The sequence below is a fragment of the Microcaecilia unicolor genome, chromosome 7 (genome assembly GCF_901765095.1).
Source record: "Microcaecilia unicolor chromosome 7, aMicUni1.1, whole genome shotgun sequence".
Taxonomy (NCBI): Eukaryota; Metazoa; Chordata; class Amphibia; order Gymnophiona; family Siphonopidae; genus Microcaecilia; species Microcaecilia unicolor.
In genome coordinates, this window is record NC_044037.1 from 13,404,979 (window position 1) to 13,424,704 (window position 19,726).

General features: G+C 45.4%; 1 protein-coding gene across 1 annotated transcript in view; it reads left to right on the forward strand.

The window, feature by feature from the left end:
* LOC115474594 (ubiquitin carboxyl-terminal hydrolase 12-like) overlaps positions 1–19,726 on the forward strand; it is an 81,387-nt gene that overhangs the window by 38,165 nt on the left and 23,496 nt on the right. Inside the window, exons 3-4 of the mRNA XM_030210121.1 lie at positions 2,833–3,046; positions 17,780–18,006. Coding sequence (XP_030065981.1) covers positions 2,833–3,046; positions 17,780–18,006 — 441 coding nt within the window. The remainder of the gene's footprint in view (positions 1–2,832; positions 3,047–17,779; positions 18,007–19,726) is intronic.

The following is a 19,726-nucleotide window of genomic DNA, read 5'->3' on the forward strand; positions in this document are numbered from 1 at the left end:
AGAAGGTGGGACACTGAGGGAACCAATGAGTGCAAGGGAAGGGAGACGTCGGCAGCGCTTTCACTGACGCTGCTGCGACCAGGTAAAAGATTTAAAGGCCTCGGTGGTGCGGGGCGAGAGTAAGCACCACGGCGGCGCCCTCCAGAGGTGGGCGCCCCCCTGCGGCGCTTACCCCGCTTACCGCATCGGCACGGCCCTGCCTGCCCTGAGACCGTATGGTGAGGGCTGAGACTGAGCATCTGGTGCAGCACTGAGACATACTCTTGGTCAGCCACTGGAGGTAGTTGAACATGGATATCTGAATTCTTCAGCCCCTTTAAATGGACAGTTTGTAAAGGAGTTCCCTGGGGAAACAGGTTACCTGTGGAAAATCACCTTTTAAAAAGGAGTGGAGGAGTGGCCTAGTGGTTAGGAGTGGTGGACTTTGGTCCTGGGGAACTGAGGAACTGAGTTCGATTCCCAGCACAGGCAGCTCCTTGTGACTCTGGGCAAGTCACTTAACCCTCCATTGCCCCATGTAAGCCACATTGAGCCTGCCATGAGTGGGAAAGCGCAGGGTACAAATGTAACAAAAATAAAATAGATACTTTGGAGATTCTACATGGAATGTTGCTACCATTGGAGATTCTACATGGAATATTGCTATTCCACTAGCAACATTCCATGTAGAAGGCTGCGCAGGCTTCTTTTTCTGTGAGTCTGACGTCCTGCACGTACGTGCAGGACGTCAGACTCACAGAAGCAGAAGCCTGCGCGGCCACATTGGTGATCTGCAAGGGCCGACTTCTACATGGAATGTTGCTAGTGGAATAGCAACATTAACATTCCATTTAGAATCTCAAATAGTAGCAACAGTGGAGGAGTAGCCTAGTGGTTAGGGTGGTGGACTTTGGTCCTGGGGAACTGAGTTCGATTCCCAGCACAGACAGCTCCTTGTGACTCTGGGCAAGTCATTTAACCCTCCATTGCCCCATGTAAGCCACATTGAGCCTGCCATGAGTGGGAAAGCGCAGGGTACAAATGTAACAAAAATAAAATAGATACTTTGGAGATTCTACATGGAATGTTGCTACCATTGGAGATTCTACATGGAATATTGCTATTCCACTAGCAACATTCCATGTAGAAGGCTGCGCAGGCTTCTTTTTCTGTGAGTCTGACGTCCTGCACGTACGTGCAGGACGTCAGACTCACAGAAGCAGAAGCCTGCGCGGCCACATTGGTGATCTGCAAGGGCCGACTTCTACATGGAATGTTGCTGGTGGAATAGCAACATTAACATTCCATTTAGAATCTCAAATAGTAGCAACAGTGGAGGAGTAGCCTAGTGGTTAGGGTGGTGGACTTTGGTCCTGGGGAACTGAGTTCGATTCCCAGCACAGACAGCTCCTTGTGACTCTGGGCAAGTCATTTAACCCTCCATTGCCCCATGTAAGCCACATTGAGCCTGCCATGAGTGGGAAAGCGCGGGGTACAAATGTAACAAAACAAACAAACAAATGGGGCAGCCATGCAGGTGGGATTGGGACAGACTTCTAGAAGTACTTGGGGAGATTTTATTTTTGAATCCCTATATATTCTTACTTTTTATTTTTTTAAAGATTTAGGTGCCCCTTTACAAACAATGCTGCTCGTTCAAAGCAGTTTACAAGATCGATTCTTTTCCCATCTTTACGTCTCCTACTTGCTCTTGTAGAGTGTGGAGAGTGCAAAATTGCTTCAGCATCAGCCACCCATTGGGTTTTGAAAGGGAAACTCTGCCTAAAATGCGCTTGCAGGCCTGTGGGTACCAAGCAGTGACCAGCCTGCAGACACCATGAAAAGCTGAAAACTGGCTTCTAAATGTCTAACTTGAATGGGGTAGTAGAAAGGGAAGAGATAAAGCCCATTGAACAATTGAGACTCTGGTGCTAATTCTTCTGATGATGGCTTGTGCATCTAGTTGTTTGTAGTAAAGTTAAGCAGGACTGTGGAGTCCGAGTCCAAGTTGGAAGCAATTTCGGACGGAGTCGGAGTTGATAAAAATGTGCCGATTTCTGACTCCAGGTTCAAAATAAAAACTTAACAATATTAAATATGGTAAATGTATCATTTTGTACACATATATTTTTTTTTGTTCAGGTTCTTTGTTCAAACTTCAAATATATTTTGAGGTGTGTTAATCCTAATTGGCATCCAGGTGGGGATGTTCACATTCCAAAAATTGCAAGGTAGCAGAACAAAATGTACATAAATGTCCTTTGTCTCTGTAATTAAATTTTTCTCAGATTTACTGTACTTAGTAGGAGTTGTGGCCAGAAAAAGGGAAGAGTCGGAGTCAAAGGTTTGGTGTACCGACTCCAGAGCTCTAACGTTAAGAGCTTACGTAGGTTATGCAGATGAAAAAGTGTTCTTAGAACCCCAGTGTGTCTGTTGGACAGCCCGTGAATATCGGGGGGCAAAAGAAGGTATCTGTGTATCAGGTTCGTTCAGTGATGTTATAAAAGAGTAGATGATGATATATTTGATTGCTAATTCCTTCCCCTCATAGTTTGAACTTTGTAGCTATGCAGTCACAGTAGGTCATATATGATATCTTTGTTGGTGTCCTTTAAAAAGTGTCCCGACCTACAAAGGACAAATATGACCAGTAGTGCTGTACACTGACTTTTTGTAGATAACCGTAAAACGTCATCACTTAATTCAGTCATCAGAGAAGGGACAAACTGGGCAATCATGGCCCGTTTAAAACGAGGCAGAAAAACCAAGAGTGGAAGGTCCTGCGGTAATCTTAGTTCTCTTTGACAGTACTAACATTTAACCGTTCTGTTTGCCATCTTTCTGTTCAACCAGTTCGGCAACACCTGCTACTGCAACTCGGTTCTTCAGGCGCTTTATTTTTGTCGTCCGTTTCGGGAAAAAGTTCTGGCATACAAGGTCCAGCCCCGGAAGAAGGAAAGTCTCTTGACGTGCCTTTCGGATCTCTTCAACAGCATTGCCACGCAAAAGAAGAAAGTGGGAGTCATCCCACCCAAGAAATTCATCTCTCGACTGAGGAAGGAAAACGGTAAGATGGGGATTGAAGCAAACGGGGGAGGGGAGGGGCATCAGGGTTTCATCTGATATGCACAGGTGTTTGTAATCCTTGGCCCCCAATATGAGTCGCAACATGTGGCCTGCCATATTCTAAACCAAAACTTGGTGTCAGTGTGTGTAGCTGATTTATCATTTGCCTTATGATTAACCCTTTCATTGTTTACTAGCTATACTTCTGTTGTCAGATTTTTACTATACTTTTGTAGCTATTAATTTCATTTCACGGCTGTGTGTGTTAAAGTGTATATCGGGTGTGTTTTGTAGTCCTGTGTGGCTAGTCCTTGTATACAGTTATCTGAGATTTTAAAAAAAATGGTTTGGGAAGTTGATGATGTTCAGTACTTTGCAGTAAATCACAGAAATAAGTGATTATTATTATTACTAGTAAAAAAGGCCCGTTTCTGACACAAATGAAACGGGCGCTAGCAAGGTTTTCCTCGGAGTGTGTATGTTTGGGAGAGTGTATGTGAGAGTGACTGTTTGAGAGTCAGAGTGAAAGTGTGAGTGTGTGTGAGAGAGAGTGTGTGTGAGAATGAGAGTGTGTGCAAGTGTGTATGTGAGACACAGTGTGATAGAGTGTGTGTGTGTGCCCATCCATGCTCCTCTGTCCCCTGCTCCCTCTATTCATCCCTATCCAGCATTTTCCCTCTCTGCCTGAGGCCTGCCCTGCAATCCATATCCATCCATGCCCATCTGTCCCCTCCATTCATCCCTATCCAGCAATTCCCCTCTCCCTGAGTCCTGCCCTTCCAATCCATGCCCATCCATGCTCATCTGTCACCTGGCCCCTCCATTTTTCCCTATCCAGCATTTCCCCTCTCTGCCTGAGGCCTGCTCTGCAATCCATATCCATCCATGCCCATCTGTCCCCTCCATTCATCCCTATCCAGCAATTCCCCTCTCCCTGAGTCCTGCCCTTCCAATCCATGCCCCTCTGTCACCTGGCCCCTCCATTTTTCCCTATCCAGCATTTCCCCTCTCTGCCTGAGGCCTGTCCTGCAATCCATATCCATCCATGGCCATCTGTCTCCTCCATTCATCCCTATCCAGCAATTCCCCTCTCCCTGAGTCCTGCCCTTCCAATCCATGCTCCTCTGTCACCTGGCCCCTCCATTCATCCCTATCCAGCAATTCCCCTCTCTGCCTGAGGCCTGCCCTGCAATCCATATGCATCCATGGCCATCTGTGCCCTCCATTCATCCCTATCCAGCAATTCCCCTCTCCGAGTCCTGCCCTTCCAATCCATGCCCATCCATGCTCATCTGTCACCTGGCCCCTCCATTTTTCCCTATCCAGCATTTCCCCTCTCTGCCTGAGGCCTGCCCTGCAATCCATATGCATCCATGGCCATCTGTGCCCTCCATTCATCCCTATCCAGCAATTCCCCTCTCCCTGAGTCCTGCCCTTCCAATACATGCCCATCCATGCTCATCTGTCACCTGGCCCCTACATTTTTCCGTATCCAGCATTTCCCCTCTCTGCCTGAGGCCTGCCCTGCAATCCATATCCATCCATGGCCATCTGTCTCCTCCATTCATCCCTATCCAGCAATTCCCCTCTCCCTGAGTCCTGCCCTTCCAATCCATGCTCCTCTGTCACCTGGCCCCTCCATTCATCCCTATCCAGCAATTCCCCTCTCTGCCTGAGGCCTGCCCTGCAATCCATATGCATCCATGGCCATCTGTGCCCTCCATTCATCCCTATCCAGCAATTCCCCTCTCCCTGAGTCCTGCCCTTCCAATCCATGCTCATCTGTCACCTGGCCCCTCCATTTTTCCCTATCCAGCATTTCCCCTCTCTCCCTGAGGCCTGCCCTGCAATCCATTTCCATCCATGCCCATCTGTCCCCTCTATTCATCCCTATCCAGCAATTTCCCTCTCTCCCTGAGTCCTGCCCTCCCAATCCATGCCCATCCATGCTCCTCTGTCCCCTGCCCCCTCCATTCATCCCTTTCCAGCAATTGCCCTCTCTTCCTGAGCCCTGCCATCCCAATCCATGCCCATCCATGCTCCTCTGTCCCCTGCCGCCTCCATTCATCCTTTTGCAGCAAGTCCCCTGTCTCCCTTTCATGACCCCCCTTGCATCCATGCTCCTCTCTCTCCCATGTCCCAGCCTGGGCCGCCCTCTTCTTCCCCCCCCCCCCCCCCTTCGCATCCATGCTGTCGTTTCTCCCCTGCCCTGCCGCTCCCATTGTTGTTCTTTAGTGGCCACCCTCTTCTCTCCCCCCAACATGGTTGTTTTTTTTTTTTTTTTTCTTGTTTTTAAATTTACCTCCGTGCCGGTTCCGGCAGCGAAGCGTCAGGGAAGGAGGCGGCGCTCCCGACGTCTAGGTTTCCCTTCGCTGTGTTCCGCCTTCTTTTGACGTCATCCTTGACGTCAGAAGAAGGCGGAACACAGCGAAGGGAAGGCTAGACGTCGAGAGCGCCGCCTCCTTCCCTGACGCTTCGCTGCTGAGCGTTGCGATTGGTTGAGTGTCATTGCTCCGCCCTCGACATCATCACGTTTGACGCGTGGGCGGGGCAGACACAATGCGATCTCACCCCCTTCACTTTAGAATGTTGGCTAACAGAGGCTTCATTAGAACGTTGGAGGTGCGTTTTATATAGAGAGATTTGTTGCATTTGTATCCCACATTTTCCCATCTATTTGCGGGCTCAATGTGGTCTCCTCCTGTTATTTCTCATTATTTAATTCTGCAAGAACCTGTCACTGTCTAATTCAGTAAGGATAAGGGGGGGGGGGGGGGACATAGGACGGTGATGTCCTGCATGAGCTCATTTTGAGAGTATTCATCAGCTTACAATTTGTAATTTCTGTCCAGGTCTTGAATGGTAAGGCATCAGTTTAGAGAGCTTGGTCATGCAGCTTTGTTAAGCCTCATAGTTTGAGTACCGGAAGCAGAGTAAAGTTTAAAAATCAGCTGGAAACTAGTGTGCTCGGTTTTCACCAGGGGCGTAGCTACGGGTGGGCCTGGACGGGCCCAGGCCCACCCACGTTTGCTCTAGGCCCGCCCCAACCCAACAACATCGCTGCCGGGAGTGTTGCCTGCCTGAAATTCTTCTCCCCGCTGCTGCCTCGGTCCCTGCGGTATTCTTTTTTTTTTTGCCTGTGACCAGCAGCGCTACGATTCACAGAGGCCGCTCCGCTCCCCACTGCAGCGTCCATTCGGCCCTACGAAAACAGGAAGTGCGTCAGAGAGGGCCGGATGGACGCTTCAGGGGGGAGCGGAGCGGCCTCTGTGAATCGTAGCGCTGCTGGCGACGGGCGAAAAAAACGAATGCTGCAGGGACCGAGGCAGCAGCGGGGAGAAGAATTTCAGGCAGAAGTTCTTCGAGAGTTGCTGCACAGGGGGGTAAGGAGTGAGGGAGAAAGTTGGACATGGGATGGGAGGGAGAGATGCAGAAGGAGAGAGAGAGAGAGAGAGAGAGAGAAAATGTTGGACATAGAAGTAGGAGAGAGGGTGACATGTGGGAGTAGGACAGGGGCAGAAAAAAAATGTTGTGCCCATCCAATTTGGGCTCAGGCCCACCCAAAATTGGCTGTCTTGCTACGCCACTGGTTTTCACACTTACACCTTCTGCCCCCTGCATTATGACATAGTTGTAAGTTATTTCCTTAGGAGTGTGGGTGACATTCCCTGAAGGTTAGCTGGTTATGCTGTTCATTATCTGCCTACATAAGTAGCTTTCATGCAAGTAACAAGGTTTCTGGCATGTACAGGCACTGCCATCTTTACTTGCTGAAATCAGTGTCACGTTAAGTCAAATAATTTATCTAGTATTTTTTCAGTCAAAGAAAAAAAAAAACTGTTTCCCTCGTTGCCTTTCTACCTTCTGCCAATCCAGTTTGCTTTGTTGTTGGATTTAATAAGTTATTTTTTCACTTAAGCCAGGAAATCTTTCCTCCCTCATCATATCTTTAATATAAGGTTAACGTTGTTTGGCACCTGTAAGGAAGTACTTTGTGTCATTAAAAGTCCATTAATGCCTGCAGAAAGCACACATTCCTTTTAGAGGGGAAGGTTCAGTGAGCAGCTCTTTCCTAGGGTGCCACATTCCTCGTCTTTCTGATTAGGAGGAATGGAAGCAGAGTGTCGCTTCAGTAGGTAACTAACTTAATCATCAAGAGTCCATGCCAGTGTGCAGAGGTTCTTGTTCATTTTCTCAGGTTTTCCTGAGGCTAAAGAATAAATGAAATACAAATTCAGGTCATTCTGGAGACGCATTAGCTCTGTGTGTGCTGAAGTAGGACATTACAGGGCCCTCGGAGGAGTAACCTAGTGGTTAGTGCAGCAGACTTTGATCCTGGGGAACTGGGTTTGATTCCCACTGCAGCTCCCTGTGACTCTGGGCAAGTCACTTAACCCTCCATTGCCCCTGGTACAAAATAAGTACCTGAATATATGTAAACCGCTTTGAATGTAGTTGCAAAATACCACAGAAAGGCGGTGTATCAAGTCCCATTTCCCTTTCCCTATTTGAGATTCTAGATGGAATGTTGCTACTATTTGAGATTCTAAATGGAATGTTGCTACTATTTGAGATTCTAGATGGAATGTTGCTATTCCACTAGCAACATTCCATGTAGAAGCCTGCCTTTGCAGATCAGCAACGCGGCCGCGCAGGCTTCTGTTTGCAGGACGTCAGACTCACAGAAACAGAAGCCTGCACGGCCGCATTGCTGATCTGCAAGGGCAGGCTTCGCTAGTAGAGGAGTAACCTAGTGGTTAGTGCAGCAGACTTTGATCCTGGGGAACTGGGTTCAATTCCCACTGCAGCTCCCTGTGACTCTGGGCAAGTCATTTAATCCTCCATTGCCCCTGGTACAAAATAAGTACCTGTATATATGTAAACTGCTTTGAATGTAGTTGCAAAATACCACAGAAAGGCAGTATATCAAGTCCCAGTTCCCTTTCCCTATTTGAGATTCTAGATGGAATGTTGCTATTCCACTAGCAACATTCCATGTAGAAGCCTGCCTTTGCAGATCAGCAACGCGGCCGCGCAGGCTTCTGTTTGCAGGACGTCAGACTCACAGAAACAGAAGCCTGCACGGCCGCATTGCTGATCTGCAAGGGCAGGCTTCGCTAGTAGAGGAGTAACCTAGTGGTTAGTGCAGCAGACTTTGATCCTGGGGAACTGGGTTTGATTCCCACTGCAGCTCCTTATGACTCTGGGCAAGTCACTTAAGCCTCCATTGCCCCAGGTACAAAATAAGTACCTGTATATATGTAAACCGCTTTGAATGTAGTTGCAAAATACCACAGAAAGGCAGTATATCAAGTCCCAGTTCCCTTTCCCTATTTGAGATTCTAGATGGAATGTTGCTATTCCACTAGCAACATTCCATGTAGAAGCCTGCCTTTGCAGATCAGCAACGCGGCCGCGCAGGCTTCTGTTTGCAGGACGTCAGACTCACAGAAACAGAAGCTTGCACGGCCGCATTGCTGATCTGCAAGGGCAGGCTTCGCTAGTAGAGGAGTAACCTAGTGGTTAGTGCAGCAGACTTTGATCCTGGGGAACTGGGTTCAATTCCCACTGCAGCTCCCTGTGACTCTGGGCAAGTCATTTAATCCTCCATTGCCCCTGGTACAAAATAAGTACCTGTATATATGTAAACTGCTTTGAATGTAGTTGCAAATACCACAGAAAGGCAGTATATCAAGTCCCAGTTCCCTTTCCCTATTTGAGATTCTAGATGGAATGTTGCTATTCCACTAGCAACATTCCATGTAGAAGCCTGCCTTTGCAGATCAGCAACGCGGCCGCGCAGGCTTCTGTTTGCAGGACGTCAGACTCACAGAAACAGAAGCCTGCACGGCCGCATTGCTGATCTGCAAGGGCAGGCTTCGCTAGTAGAGGAGTAACCTAGTGGTTAGTGCAGCAGACTTTGATCCTGGGGAACTGGGTTCAATTCCCACTGCAGCTCCCTGTGACTCTGGGCAAGTCATTTAATCCTCCATTGCCCCTGGTACAAAATAAGTACCTGTATATATGTAAACTGCTTTGAATGTAGTTGCAAAATACCACAGAAAGGCAGTATATCAAGTCCCAGTTCCCTTTCCCTATTTGAGATTCTAGATGGAATGTTGCTATTCCACTAGCAACATTCCATGTAGAAGCCTGCCTTTGCAGATCAGCAACGCGGCCGCGCAGGCTTCTGTTTGCAGGACGTCAGACTCACAGAAACAGAAGCCTGCACGGCCGCATTGCTGATCTGCAAGGGCAGGCTTCGCTAGTAGAGGAGTAACCTAGTGGTTAGTGCAGCAGACTTTGATCCTGGGGAACTGGGTTTGATTCCCACTGCAGCTCCTTATGACTCTGGGCAAGTCACTTAAGCCTCCATTGCCCCAGGTACAAAATAAGTACCTGTATATATGTAAACCGCTTTGAATGTAGTTGCAAAATACCACAGAAAGGCAGTATATCAAGTCCCAGTTCCCTTTCCCTATTTGAGATTCTAGATGGAATGTTGCTATTCCACTAGCAACATTCCATGTAGAAGCCTGCCTTTGCAGATCAGCAACGCGGCCGCGCAGGCTTCTGTTTGCAGGACGTCAGACTCACAGAAACAGAAGCCTGCACGGCCGCATTGCTGATCTGCAAGGGCAGGCTTCGCTAGTAGAGGAGTAACCTAGTGGTTAGTGCAGCAGACTTTGATCCTGGGGAACTGGGTTCAATTCCCACTGCAGCTCCCTGTGACTCTGGGCAAGTCATTTAATCCTCCATTGCCCCTGGTACAAAATAAGTACCTGTATATATGTAAACTGCTTTGAATGTAGTTGCAAAATACCACAGAAAGGCAGTATATCAAGTCCCAGTTCCCTTTCCCTATTTGAGATTCTAGATGGAATGTTGCTATTCCACTAGCAACATTCCATGTAGAAGCCTGCCTTTGCAGATCAGCAACGCGGCCGCGCAGGCTTCTGTTTGCAGGACGTCAGACTCACAGAAACAGAAGCCTGCACGGCCGCGTTGCTGATCTGCAAGGGCAGGCTTCGCTAGTAGAGGAGTAACCTAGTGGTTAGTGCAGCAGACTTTGATCCTGGGGAACTGGGTTTGATTCCCACTGCAGCTCCTTATGACTCTGGGCAAGTCATTTAATCCTCCATTGCCCCTGGTACAAAATAAGTACCTGTATATATGTAAACTGCTTTGAATGTAGTTGCAAAATACCACAGAAAGGCAGTATATCAAGTCCCAGTTCCCTTTCCCTATTTGAGATTCTAGATGGAATGTTGCTATTCCACTAGCAACATTCCATGTAGAAGCCTGCCTTTGCAGATCAGCAACGCGGCCGCGCAGGCTTCTGTTTGCAGGACGTCAGACTCACAGAAACAGAAGCCTGCACGGCCGCATTGCTGATCTGCAAGGGCAGGCTTCGCTAGTAGAGGAGTAACCTAGTGGTTAGTGCAGCAGACTTTGATCCTGGGGAACTGGGTTCAATTCCCACTGCAGCTCCCTGTGACTCTGGGCAAGTCATTTAATCCTCCATTGCCCCTGGTACAAAATAAGTACCTGTATATATGTAAACTGCTTTGAATGTAGTTGCAAAATACCACAGAAAGGCAGTATATCAAGTCCCAGTTCCCTTTCCCTATTTGAGATTCTAGATGGAATGTTGCTATTCCACTAGCAACATTCCATGTAGAAGCCTGCCTTTGCAGATCAGCAACGCGGCCGCGCAGGCTTCTGTTTGCAGGACGTCAGACTCACAGAAACAGAAGCCTGCACGGCCGCATTGCTGATCTGCAAGGGCAGGCTTCGCTAGTAGAGGAGTAACCTAGTGGTTAGTGCAGCAGACTTTGATCCTGGGGAACTGGGTTTGATTCCCACTGCAGCTCCTTATGACTCTGGGCAAGTCACTTAAGCCTCCATTGCCCCAGGTACAAAATAAGTACCTGTATATATGTAAACCGCTTTGAATGTAGTTGCAAAATACCACAGAAAGGCGGTGTATCAAGTCCCATTTCCCTTTCCCTTCCCTAACCTGCAGTAAAAAAAAAAATGGCCTTAGCGTGCCCTTCTGTAGGTCATTCTCATACGCTAAAGCAATTTTTACCGTGGCTGTAAACCCCCCATTTTTCTATTTACTTTCATTAATGTTTGTTTATTTATTTGTTGCATTTGTATCCCACATTTTCCCACCTATTTGCAGGCTCAATGTGGCTTACAATTTTCCGTCATGGCTTACGCCACTCCAGAGTACAGATACAATTGGTATTATATAGAGAACATGGATGACATAATAAAATTAGACAATCCGGTATAGGGAGAAAATATTCCGAATATTAAGGAAGTGATGCCATTAATACACAGCCATTTAAAAAAATGACCGCAGGAGCACTTACTGCCACCAGCGGTAATGGAGATGTGCTAACTGGTTAGCGCGGGAACGCCCGTGCTCTGCCCCTGACATGCCCCCTAAAAAAATATCCCCCCCAAATTACCATATAGGTTATTGTGCACACTTCCCAAAACTAACGTGCAACGCAGTAGCACATTTATTTGTTTCCTTTTGCCAAAATGGCAGCAAGGCGGTTTATAATAAAAGCTTAGGTAGAGAGGTGTGGTAGCCGTGTTAGTCCACTCTTAAAGGTTATCAATAGAAATCAAACAAAATAAAACATGGAAAAGAAAATAAGATGATACCTTTTTTATTGGACATAACTTAATACATTTCTTGATTAGCTTTCGAAGGTTGCCCTTCTTCCTCAGATCGGAAATAAGCAAATGTGCTAGCTGACAGTGTATATACAGTGGGGGAAATAAGTATTTGATCCCTTGCTGATTTTGTAAGTTTGCCCACTGACAAAGACATGAGCAGCCCATAATTGAAGGGTAGGTTATTGGTAACAGTGAGAGATAGCACATCACAAATTAAATCCGGAAAATCACATTGTGGAAAGTATATGAATTTATTTGCATTCTGCAGAGGGAAATAAGTATTTAATCCCTCTGGCAAACAAGACCTAATACTTGGTGGCAAAACCCTTGTTGGCAAGCACAGCGGTCAGACGTCTTCTGTAGTTGATGATGAGGTTTGCACACATGTCAGGAGGAATTTTGGTCCACTCCTCTTTGCAGATCATCTCTAAATCATTAAGAGTTCTGGGCTGTCGCTTGGCAACTCGCAGCTTCAGCTCCCTCCATAAGTTTTCAATGGGATTAAGGTCTGGTGACTGGCTAGGCCACTCCATGACCCTAATGTGCTTCTTCCTGAGCCACTCCTTTGTTGCCTTGGCTGTATGTTTTGGGTCATTGTCGTGCTGGAAGACCCAGCCACGACCCATTTTTAAGGCCCTGGCGGAGGGAAGGAGGTTGTCACTCAGAATTGTACGGTACATGGCCCCATCCATTCTCCCATTGATGCGGTGAAGTAGTCCTGTGCCCTTAGCAGAGAAACACCCCCAAAACATAACATTTCCACCTCCATGCTTGACAGTGGGGACGGTGTTCTTTGGGTCATAGGCAGCATTTCTCTTCCTCCAAACACGGCGAGTTGAGTTCATGCCAAAGAGCTCAATTTTTGTCTCATCTGACCACAGCACCTTCTCCCAATCACTCTCGGCATCATCCAGGTGTTCACTGGCAAACTTCAGACGGGCCGTCACATGTGCCTTCCGGAGCAGGGGGACCTTGCGGGCACTGCAGGATTGCAATCCGTTATGTCGTAATGTGTTACCAATGGTTTTCGTGGTGACAGTGGTCCCAGCTGCCTTGAGATCATTGACAAGTTCCCCCCTTGTAGTTGTAGGCTGATTTCTAACCTTCCTCATGATCAAGGATACCCCACGAGGTGAGATTTTGCGTGGAGCCCCAGATCTTTGTCGATTGACAGTCATTTTGTACTTCTTCCATTTTCTTACTATGGCACCAACAGTTGTCTCCTTCTCGCCCAGCGTCTTACTGATGGTTTTGTAGCCCATTCCAGCCTTGTGCAGGTGTATGATCTTGTCCCTGACATCCTTAGACAGCTCCTTGCTCTTGGCCATTTTGTAGAGGTTAGAGTCTGACTGATTCACTGAGTCTGTGGACAGGTGTCTTTCATACAGGTGACCATTGCCGACAGCTGTCTGTCATGCAGGTAACGAGTTGATTTGGAGCATCTACCTGGTCTGTAGGGGCCAGATCTCTTACTGGTTGGTGGGGGATCAAATACTTATTTCCCTCTGCAGAATGCAAATAAATTCATATACTTTCCACAATGTGATTTTCCGGATTTAATTTGTGATGTGCTATCTCTCACTGTTACCAATAACCTACCCTTCAATTATGGGCTGCTCATGTCTTTGTCAGTGGGCAAACTTACAAAATCAGCAAGGGATCAAATACTTATTTCCCCCACTGTAAGTGAAAACATTCAAGCATTACTATGACAGTAAAATAGATACTATTGGAGATTCTACATGGAATGTTGCTACTATTGGAGATTCTACATGGAATGTTGCTATTCCACTAGCAACATTCCATGTAGAAGGCTGCGCAGGCTTCTGTTTCTGTGAGTCTGACGTCCTGCACGTACGTGCAGGACGTCAGACTCACAGAAGCAGAAGCCTGCGCGGCCACATTGCTGATCTACAAGGGCCGACTTCTACATGGAATGTTGCTAGTGGAATAGCAACATTCCATGTAGAATCTATAGAAATCAAACAAAATAAAACATGGAAAAGAAAATAAGATGATACCTTTTTTATTGGACATAACTTAATACATTTCTTGATTAGCTTTCGAAGGTTGCCCTTCTTCGTCAGATCGGAAATAAGCAAATGTGCTAGCTGACAGTGTATATAAGTGAAAACATTCAAGCATTACTATGACAGTCTGACAGGGTGGGAGGATGGGGGTGGGTCGGAGGTATGCATGGGGACATCAAAGCATATCATTGATATTCTAACAGGATGGGTGTGGATAGGTGAGGGGTGGGGTGATCAACAGAGACATACAGCTTTATGGTTTATAATGGGCTAGGAACCCCAGATCCTTGTTAAGTCCTTTCTGTTGGGACCCACCCCCATCCTCCCACCCTGTCAGACTGTCATAGTAATGCTTGAATGTTTTCACTTATATACACTGTCAGCTAGCACATTTGCTTATTTCCGATCTGACGAAGAAGGGCGAAAGCTAATCAAGAAATGTATTAAGTTATGTCCAATAAAAAAGGTATCATCTTATTTTCTTTTCCATGTTTTATTTTGTTTGATTTCTATTAATAAAAGCTTGAAATAAGGTAGAGAAAGAGAAGGACAGAGAGGCTGGTAATGTATATCCCCATGTATTACAAAGGAAAAGCTTGATTAAAAAGCCAGAATTTAAGAAGATTTTTAAAAATGAGGTGTGAAGATTTCGATTTAAGGTGAAGCAGTAATTTATTTGGATTTTGCTCACATGTTTTTCAGTAGTAGCTCAAGGTGACCTGAGGCAATGGAGGGTTAATTGACTTGCCCAAGATCACAAGGAGCAGCAGTGGGATTTGAACCGGCCACCTCTGGATGTCAAGACTGGTGCTCTAACCACTAGGCCACTCCTCCACTCCAGAATTTAGATCCAGCATAAGAAAATGCCTTAGCACGAGTGATGTCGAGCCTTATAGCTGAGGGAGAGGGAAGGTAGAGGAGAGCTTGTTGGGAGGAGATATAGGAAATGAGAAAATTAGAAACGCATTCAGGAGCAGGTGGTAGAAGGCTCTTGTGAACCAATAAGAGTAATTTGTAATGAATGCGAAAGGAAACAGCCAGTGTTCTTTTTTGAGTAATGGAGTTATGTGATCGAATTTGTGTTCATTGTGTAAATGTTTGATGGCAGTGGATTGAACGAGTTGTAAGCGCTTTAATAAAGATAGGGGTAATCCAGAAAACACTGCATTACAGTAGTCCAAGTGTGTGTTGACCAGAGAGAGAATAAGGGTACGAACACATGAAGCAGGTAAATAGGACTTAACTGAAGATTGAATGACTTTATTAATGTGTAGTTTAAACAAGAGTTTGGGGTCGAAAGTGACTTCCAAAATGCGGAATTTGTCATTCATAAGTCATGGCGTGACCTTGAAGAGTAGGGGAAAGGGGAACGATGCAGTAGGGATTAGGGAAGTGCATAGTTTCAGATTGGGAGACATTATGGGCCCTGTTTACGAAAGTGCGTTAGTGTTTTTAGCGCATGCGCTAACCATGTAGGCACCTATAGGGATATTGTAGGCATGTACATAGTGTAATACCGCCTCCCTTTCCTGGGGAATGTATGCAGCAATCTAGACCTCTGCCTCCATGCTTGTGCAGTACTCTTGAAGCAGGTCTCAGTTCAGAACAGAAAAAGATTTAATGCCAACTCCATCCGCGAACAAAACAAACCAGATCCTCTCACTATTGGGGCACAGTTTTAATTATCCACACTGTCCCCTTCGCTCGATAGCAAAGTTCAGTTTTCCCTTATTTATTCAGTTCCACTCCGCATTCTACTTTTAGCAAAATTCAGTTCCACAACAAAAACTCTCCAAAGAAAGAGGAAGAAATTATATGAAATAGGAACATCATACCTTTCCTCCTCCAGCACTTCCACCAGCTTTGTCCCAAGCAGGGCTGGCCGCACACCTCCCTCTTCACAGTACAAACATCTGTGGCCTCCCACGTGCTCTTGTGCCGGAGAGGTTAACCTTGAGTATATTCCCAGTCCATGCTGGCTGTCTCCCCTTGGACTGGCAAATCAGCAGTCATGTCTCGCTCCTCCTCCTTGTAATCCATCCAACTGTTCCGGCAACTCAGCTTCCTCCTCTTTTTCTTCTCTCCCTTCCCCCTGCTTCAGAGCATTCAGAAAATCTCCCGTCCTCCCTTCACAGCTGGCAGGAATCCGGTATTGATTACGCAGCCATGGGAACTGGGCGTCCTCATGGCTATTCCTCCCCCTGCTGGTAACTGGGGGAAAACTGCTTCCTGCTGCCTTCCCTTCCGCTTTTGCTGAGAATCCCTCCCAGGTTTTTGGGCCCACCCCTTTCTCCCCCCTCCCTTAGGGAATTCTGGACATTGTAGTTCTGCGATGCCCTGCTTTTGGTTATATCCTTGCTTACCTGCCTTATCACAATAGTTAACGTGCGTTAAAAACATTAACACGCCTATAATGCTGCTTAGTAAACAGGACCCTAAGAGAGAGTCTGATTAGAAAGCCATGAACTCAAGACAGAAGTTGAGGGGGGAGGGATCAGCCAAATTCAGCATTATGCCATTTATGTTTCATTAGGCACACAGCACCTAACGCATCTTAGTAAAAGGACACCTATATTACAAGTAATTGTTCTTTATGAGGAAGTGAGATTAGAGCAGATAGTAACGCTTAAAATGTTATAAGCTGCTCACTACTGTGACACACACAAAGCCCCATTTTGCAAAGGGGTTGAATGTGGGAATTTTGGCATCCAGGTGAGGATGTTCACATTCCAAAAATTTCAAGGTAGCAGAACAAAACGCCTAACGTAGAAAATTCATTCTGCTGAATCTTCTTGACAATCGAGTAACCAATAGGTCAAGAAAGAAGAACAAAAGATTTCAGCTTTCACAGCCGCCTCTGTCGTAAAATTGTGGGACCTAAGCTAGAACAATACAGTCACCTGTTTTGAAATGTGAAAGATCATTTCCCCTGACACAGCTTGCAGCGAAACAAGGCGCCCTTGTTGGGATGTTTTGGAGACAATGGACAGTTTGAATTAAGCTAAATACCTCATATCAAGATTATGTTGTAATAATCTTGCATTCAAATACTGTTTTTTTTAAGTTTCTTATTTTGACAAGTGATTTTTCTGTGTGTTTTCATTGTTGACAAGCTGTGACTTTGAAATTTTGGCTTTCAGCTAATGCCATTCCGAAGTTGTTTTTTTTTTTTTTTTTTTGGGGGGGGGGGGGGGGTTGTGAAATTTTTGATGAATTTTAAGAGTACAAGTGGAGTTTTTTGGCCCCATACATTTTTGGGAAGGGTCTTTTTCTCCACATTTGAGCATGTTGGACCGATGATTGTATTCTAGTTTAAGTCCCACTGTTTTATGTTAGAGGTGGCTTCAAACACTGAGGTCTTTTTACGCTTCTTAATTATTTATTTATTTATTGCATTTGTATCCCACATTTTCCCACCCACCTCTTTGCAGGCTCAATGTGGCTTACAATACATCGTGATAAGTGGAAATACGCCTTGTTAAAGAGATGGGTCTTCGGTAGTTTGCGGAAGTTAGTTAGTTCGTAGATCATTTTTAGGTTGCGCGGTAATGCGTTCCATAGCTGTGTGCTCAGGTAGGTAAAGCTAGACGCATGCATTAGTTTGTATTTTAGGCCTTTGCAGTTGGGGAAGTGCAGATTAAGGAACGTGCGGGATGATTTTTTAGCATTCCTGGGTGGTAGGTCTATCAAGTCTGACATGTAGGCTGGTGCATCTCCGTGCATATTTTGAACGTGATGCATTCTTTCAGTGGGAGCCAGTGTAGCTTTTCTCGTAGGGGTTTAGCACTTTCCTATTTTGTTTTACCGAATATGAGTCTTGCTGCAGTGTTCACGTTTCCCCAGTATTTTCCAAAATGCTCTGTTGATTGCAGAATTGTTTGCATTGTCTTGTGTGGCACTTGTGTTTTCATCTGCTCTTTGGTATTGATGATGTGTTGTCATATTTCATGAGGATCTTGCTTTGCTGACGTTTGTGTTTCTCCCTTTTTTGAAATTTTCATCTCCAGAGCTGTTTGATAATTATATGCAACAGGATGCCCACGAGTTCCTAAACTACTTGCTGAACACGGTGGCTGACCTGTTGCAGGAAGAGAGAAAGCAAGAGAAGCAGAATGGCAAGCTGCAGAACGGAAGTTTGGAGAGTGAAGAGGTCAAGAGGCCAGACCAGACCTGGGTCCATGAAATCTTCCAGGGAACACTAACCAATGAAACCAGATGTCTTAACTGTGAAGCTGTATGTCAAAGGAAAACCTTTTGCTTCATTTCAGGAGCTGTGTCAATGACAGAATCCTAACGATTTCTTGTTAGATTTTATGATAGTACTGAACTAATGTTGCATATTACAGAGTACTGTTCGATGGAAGCAGTAGTGTGGTTGACAAGGGTACATTTCTTATATATGGTATGATATTTGGGTAAATACAACACTGATGTGCCATCACAAAAATAGTTCCCTATTATGGTAATATGAAGACCCCCCCGAGCCATGCTTTTTTGGACATCACAACATCTCTGGATAGAGAGAGGTTCAAGAAACACAAACCTCAGGAGAGGATACGACAACTCCTATTAAGAAATGTTAAAATTAAATCAAACTATTTAAAACTCATAAAAATAAGCATGAGATCTGCAAAAGGATGAGGAATTATTTTCATCTTTGATCATACTTAAGCCATTTATCATTCCTATTTTTTCCAAATGCTTGATACCGAAACATACATATAGTCATCAAATACACTACATCGTAACATTCGCCCTATCAATATTCTTACAAAAACATTTCAGTCTTTAGGATAACTGTTTAAAACAAGTCCAAAGTCATCTCTCAAGGAAGGCCTTCATAAAGCAATAGTTTTCAGATACTTCTTAAATTGTTGTTGTCTACTTGCACAGAGTCTCAAATGTCCAGGAAGTCTATTCCACATACTCGCACCAGCGGTCCCAAAAAACTCAGTTACGAGTATCACCAAAATATGTTGTACTTGTAGGGACACATAATTGCTTTGCTAATTCGGAGCTTAAAACTTGTCTCGGTTCATACATAGGTAATGCATTCAAAAAATATACCTGAACCATAGCATAGATCATTGATAAATCAAAGATAGCGCATTAAAAACCACCCGATTATTTTACTTGATTGCTTTAATCTTCAATTTTTTTCAGACTTTGGGATATCAGTTGCTAGGATCTGTTGCTAACTAGTTGCATTCATTCTTCATTTTACTTGCACTTATTTCCTGTCAGTAGCTGCCACACAACCCCAAAATATAATAGATCCGTTCACACATTTAACACTTGGCAAGGTGTTCGTTTCTTTAAATGTTTTTTCTCCAAACATATCTTATGTGGATGTGGCTGAACAGTTCAGGTTTTTTTTTTTGTTTTGTTTTTTTTAATTAATCCAAATCACTTTGTTTCAAAATGTTTCAGGCTTATCAAGGATTTCTTTTGCCTACTTAAGGCAATGACTTTTGCGAAGAGATCATAAAGTAGGATGTAGTCTGATAACTCTCCCATGTAGATCATCATTGTGCAAATAATGGTGTATTACGGACAGCTGCTCCAGCGTCAGCTAAATATAGGCTTACAGTTGGTATTAAAAACCATGGGAGGAGATCAGAGTACCAAGGGAATAAGCATAGAGAAGGTAGAGAAGAGGGCTCAGAACAGAGTCTTGAGGCATGTCAACGAATTTTATTATAGGAAAACTACCAAGAGATACACTAAAGGTTCAATGGGAGAAATAAGAGGAGACTCTAGATAGGATGGAGTCCTGGACTCCAAGTGAGCAAAGAGCTTGAAGGCGTAGACCATGATTGATGGGGTCAAAAGCAGTAGATAGGTCAAGGATGATGAGGATTGAGTTACTGGCATCTGGTCTTAACCGTGGCGTGGTTGCTATAAAGTTTGGTAAAGGCCGCCTCAGTGGGCTGGAGAAGATGGAAACTAGATTG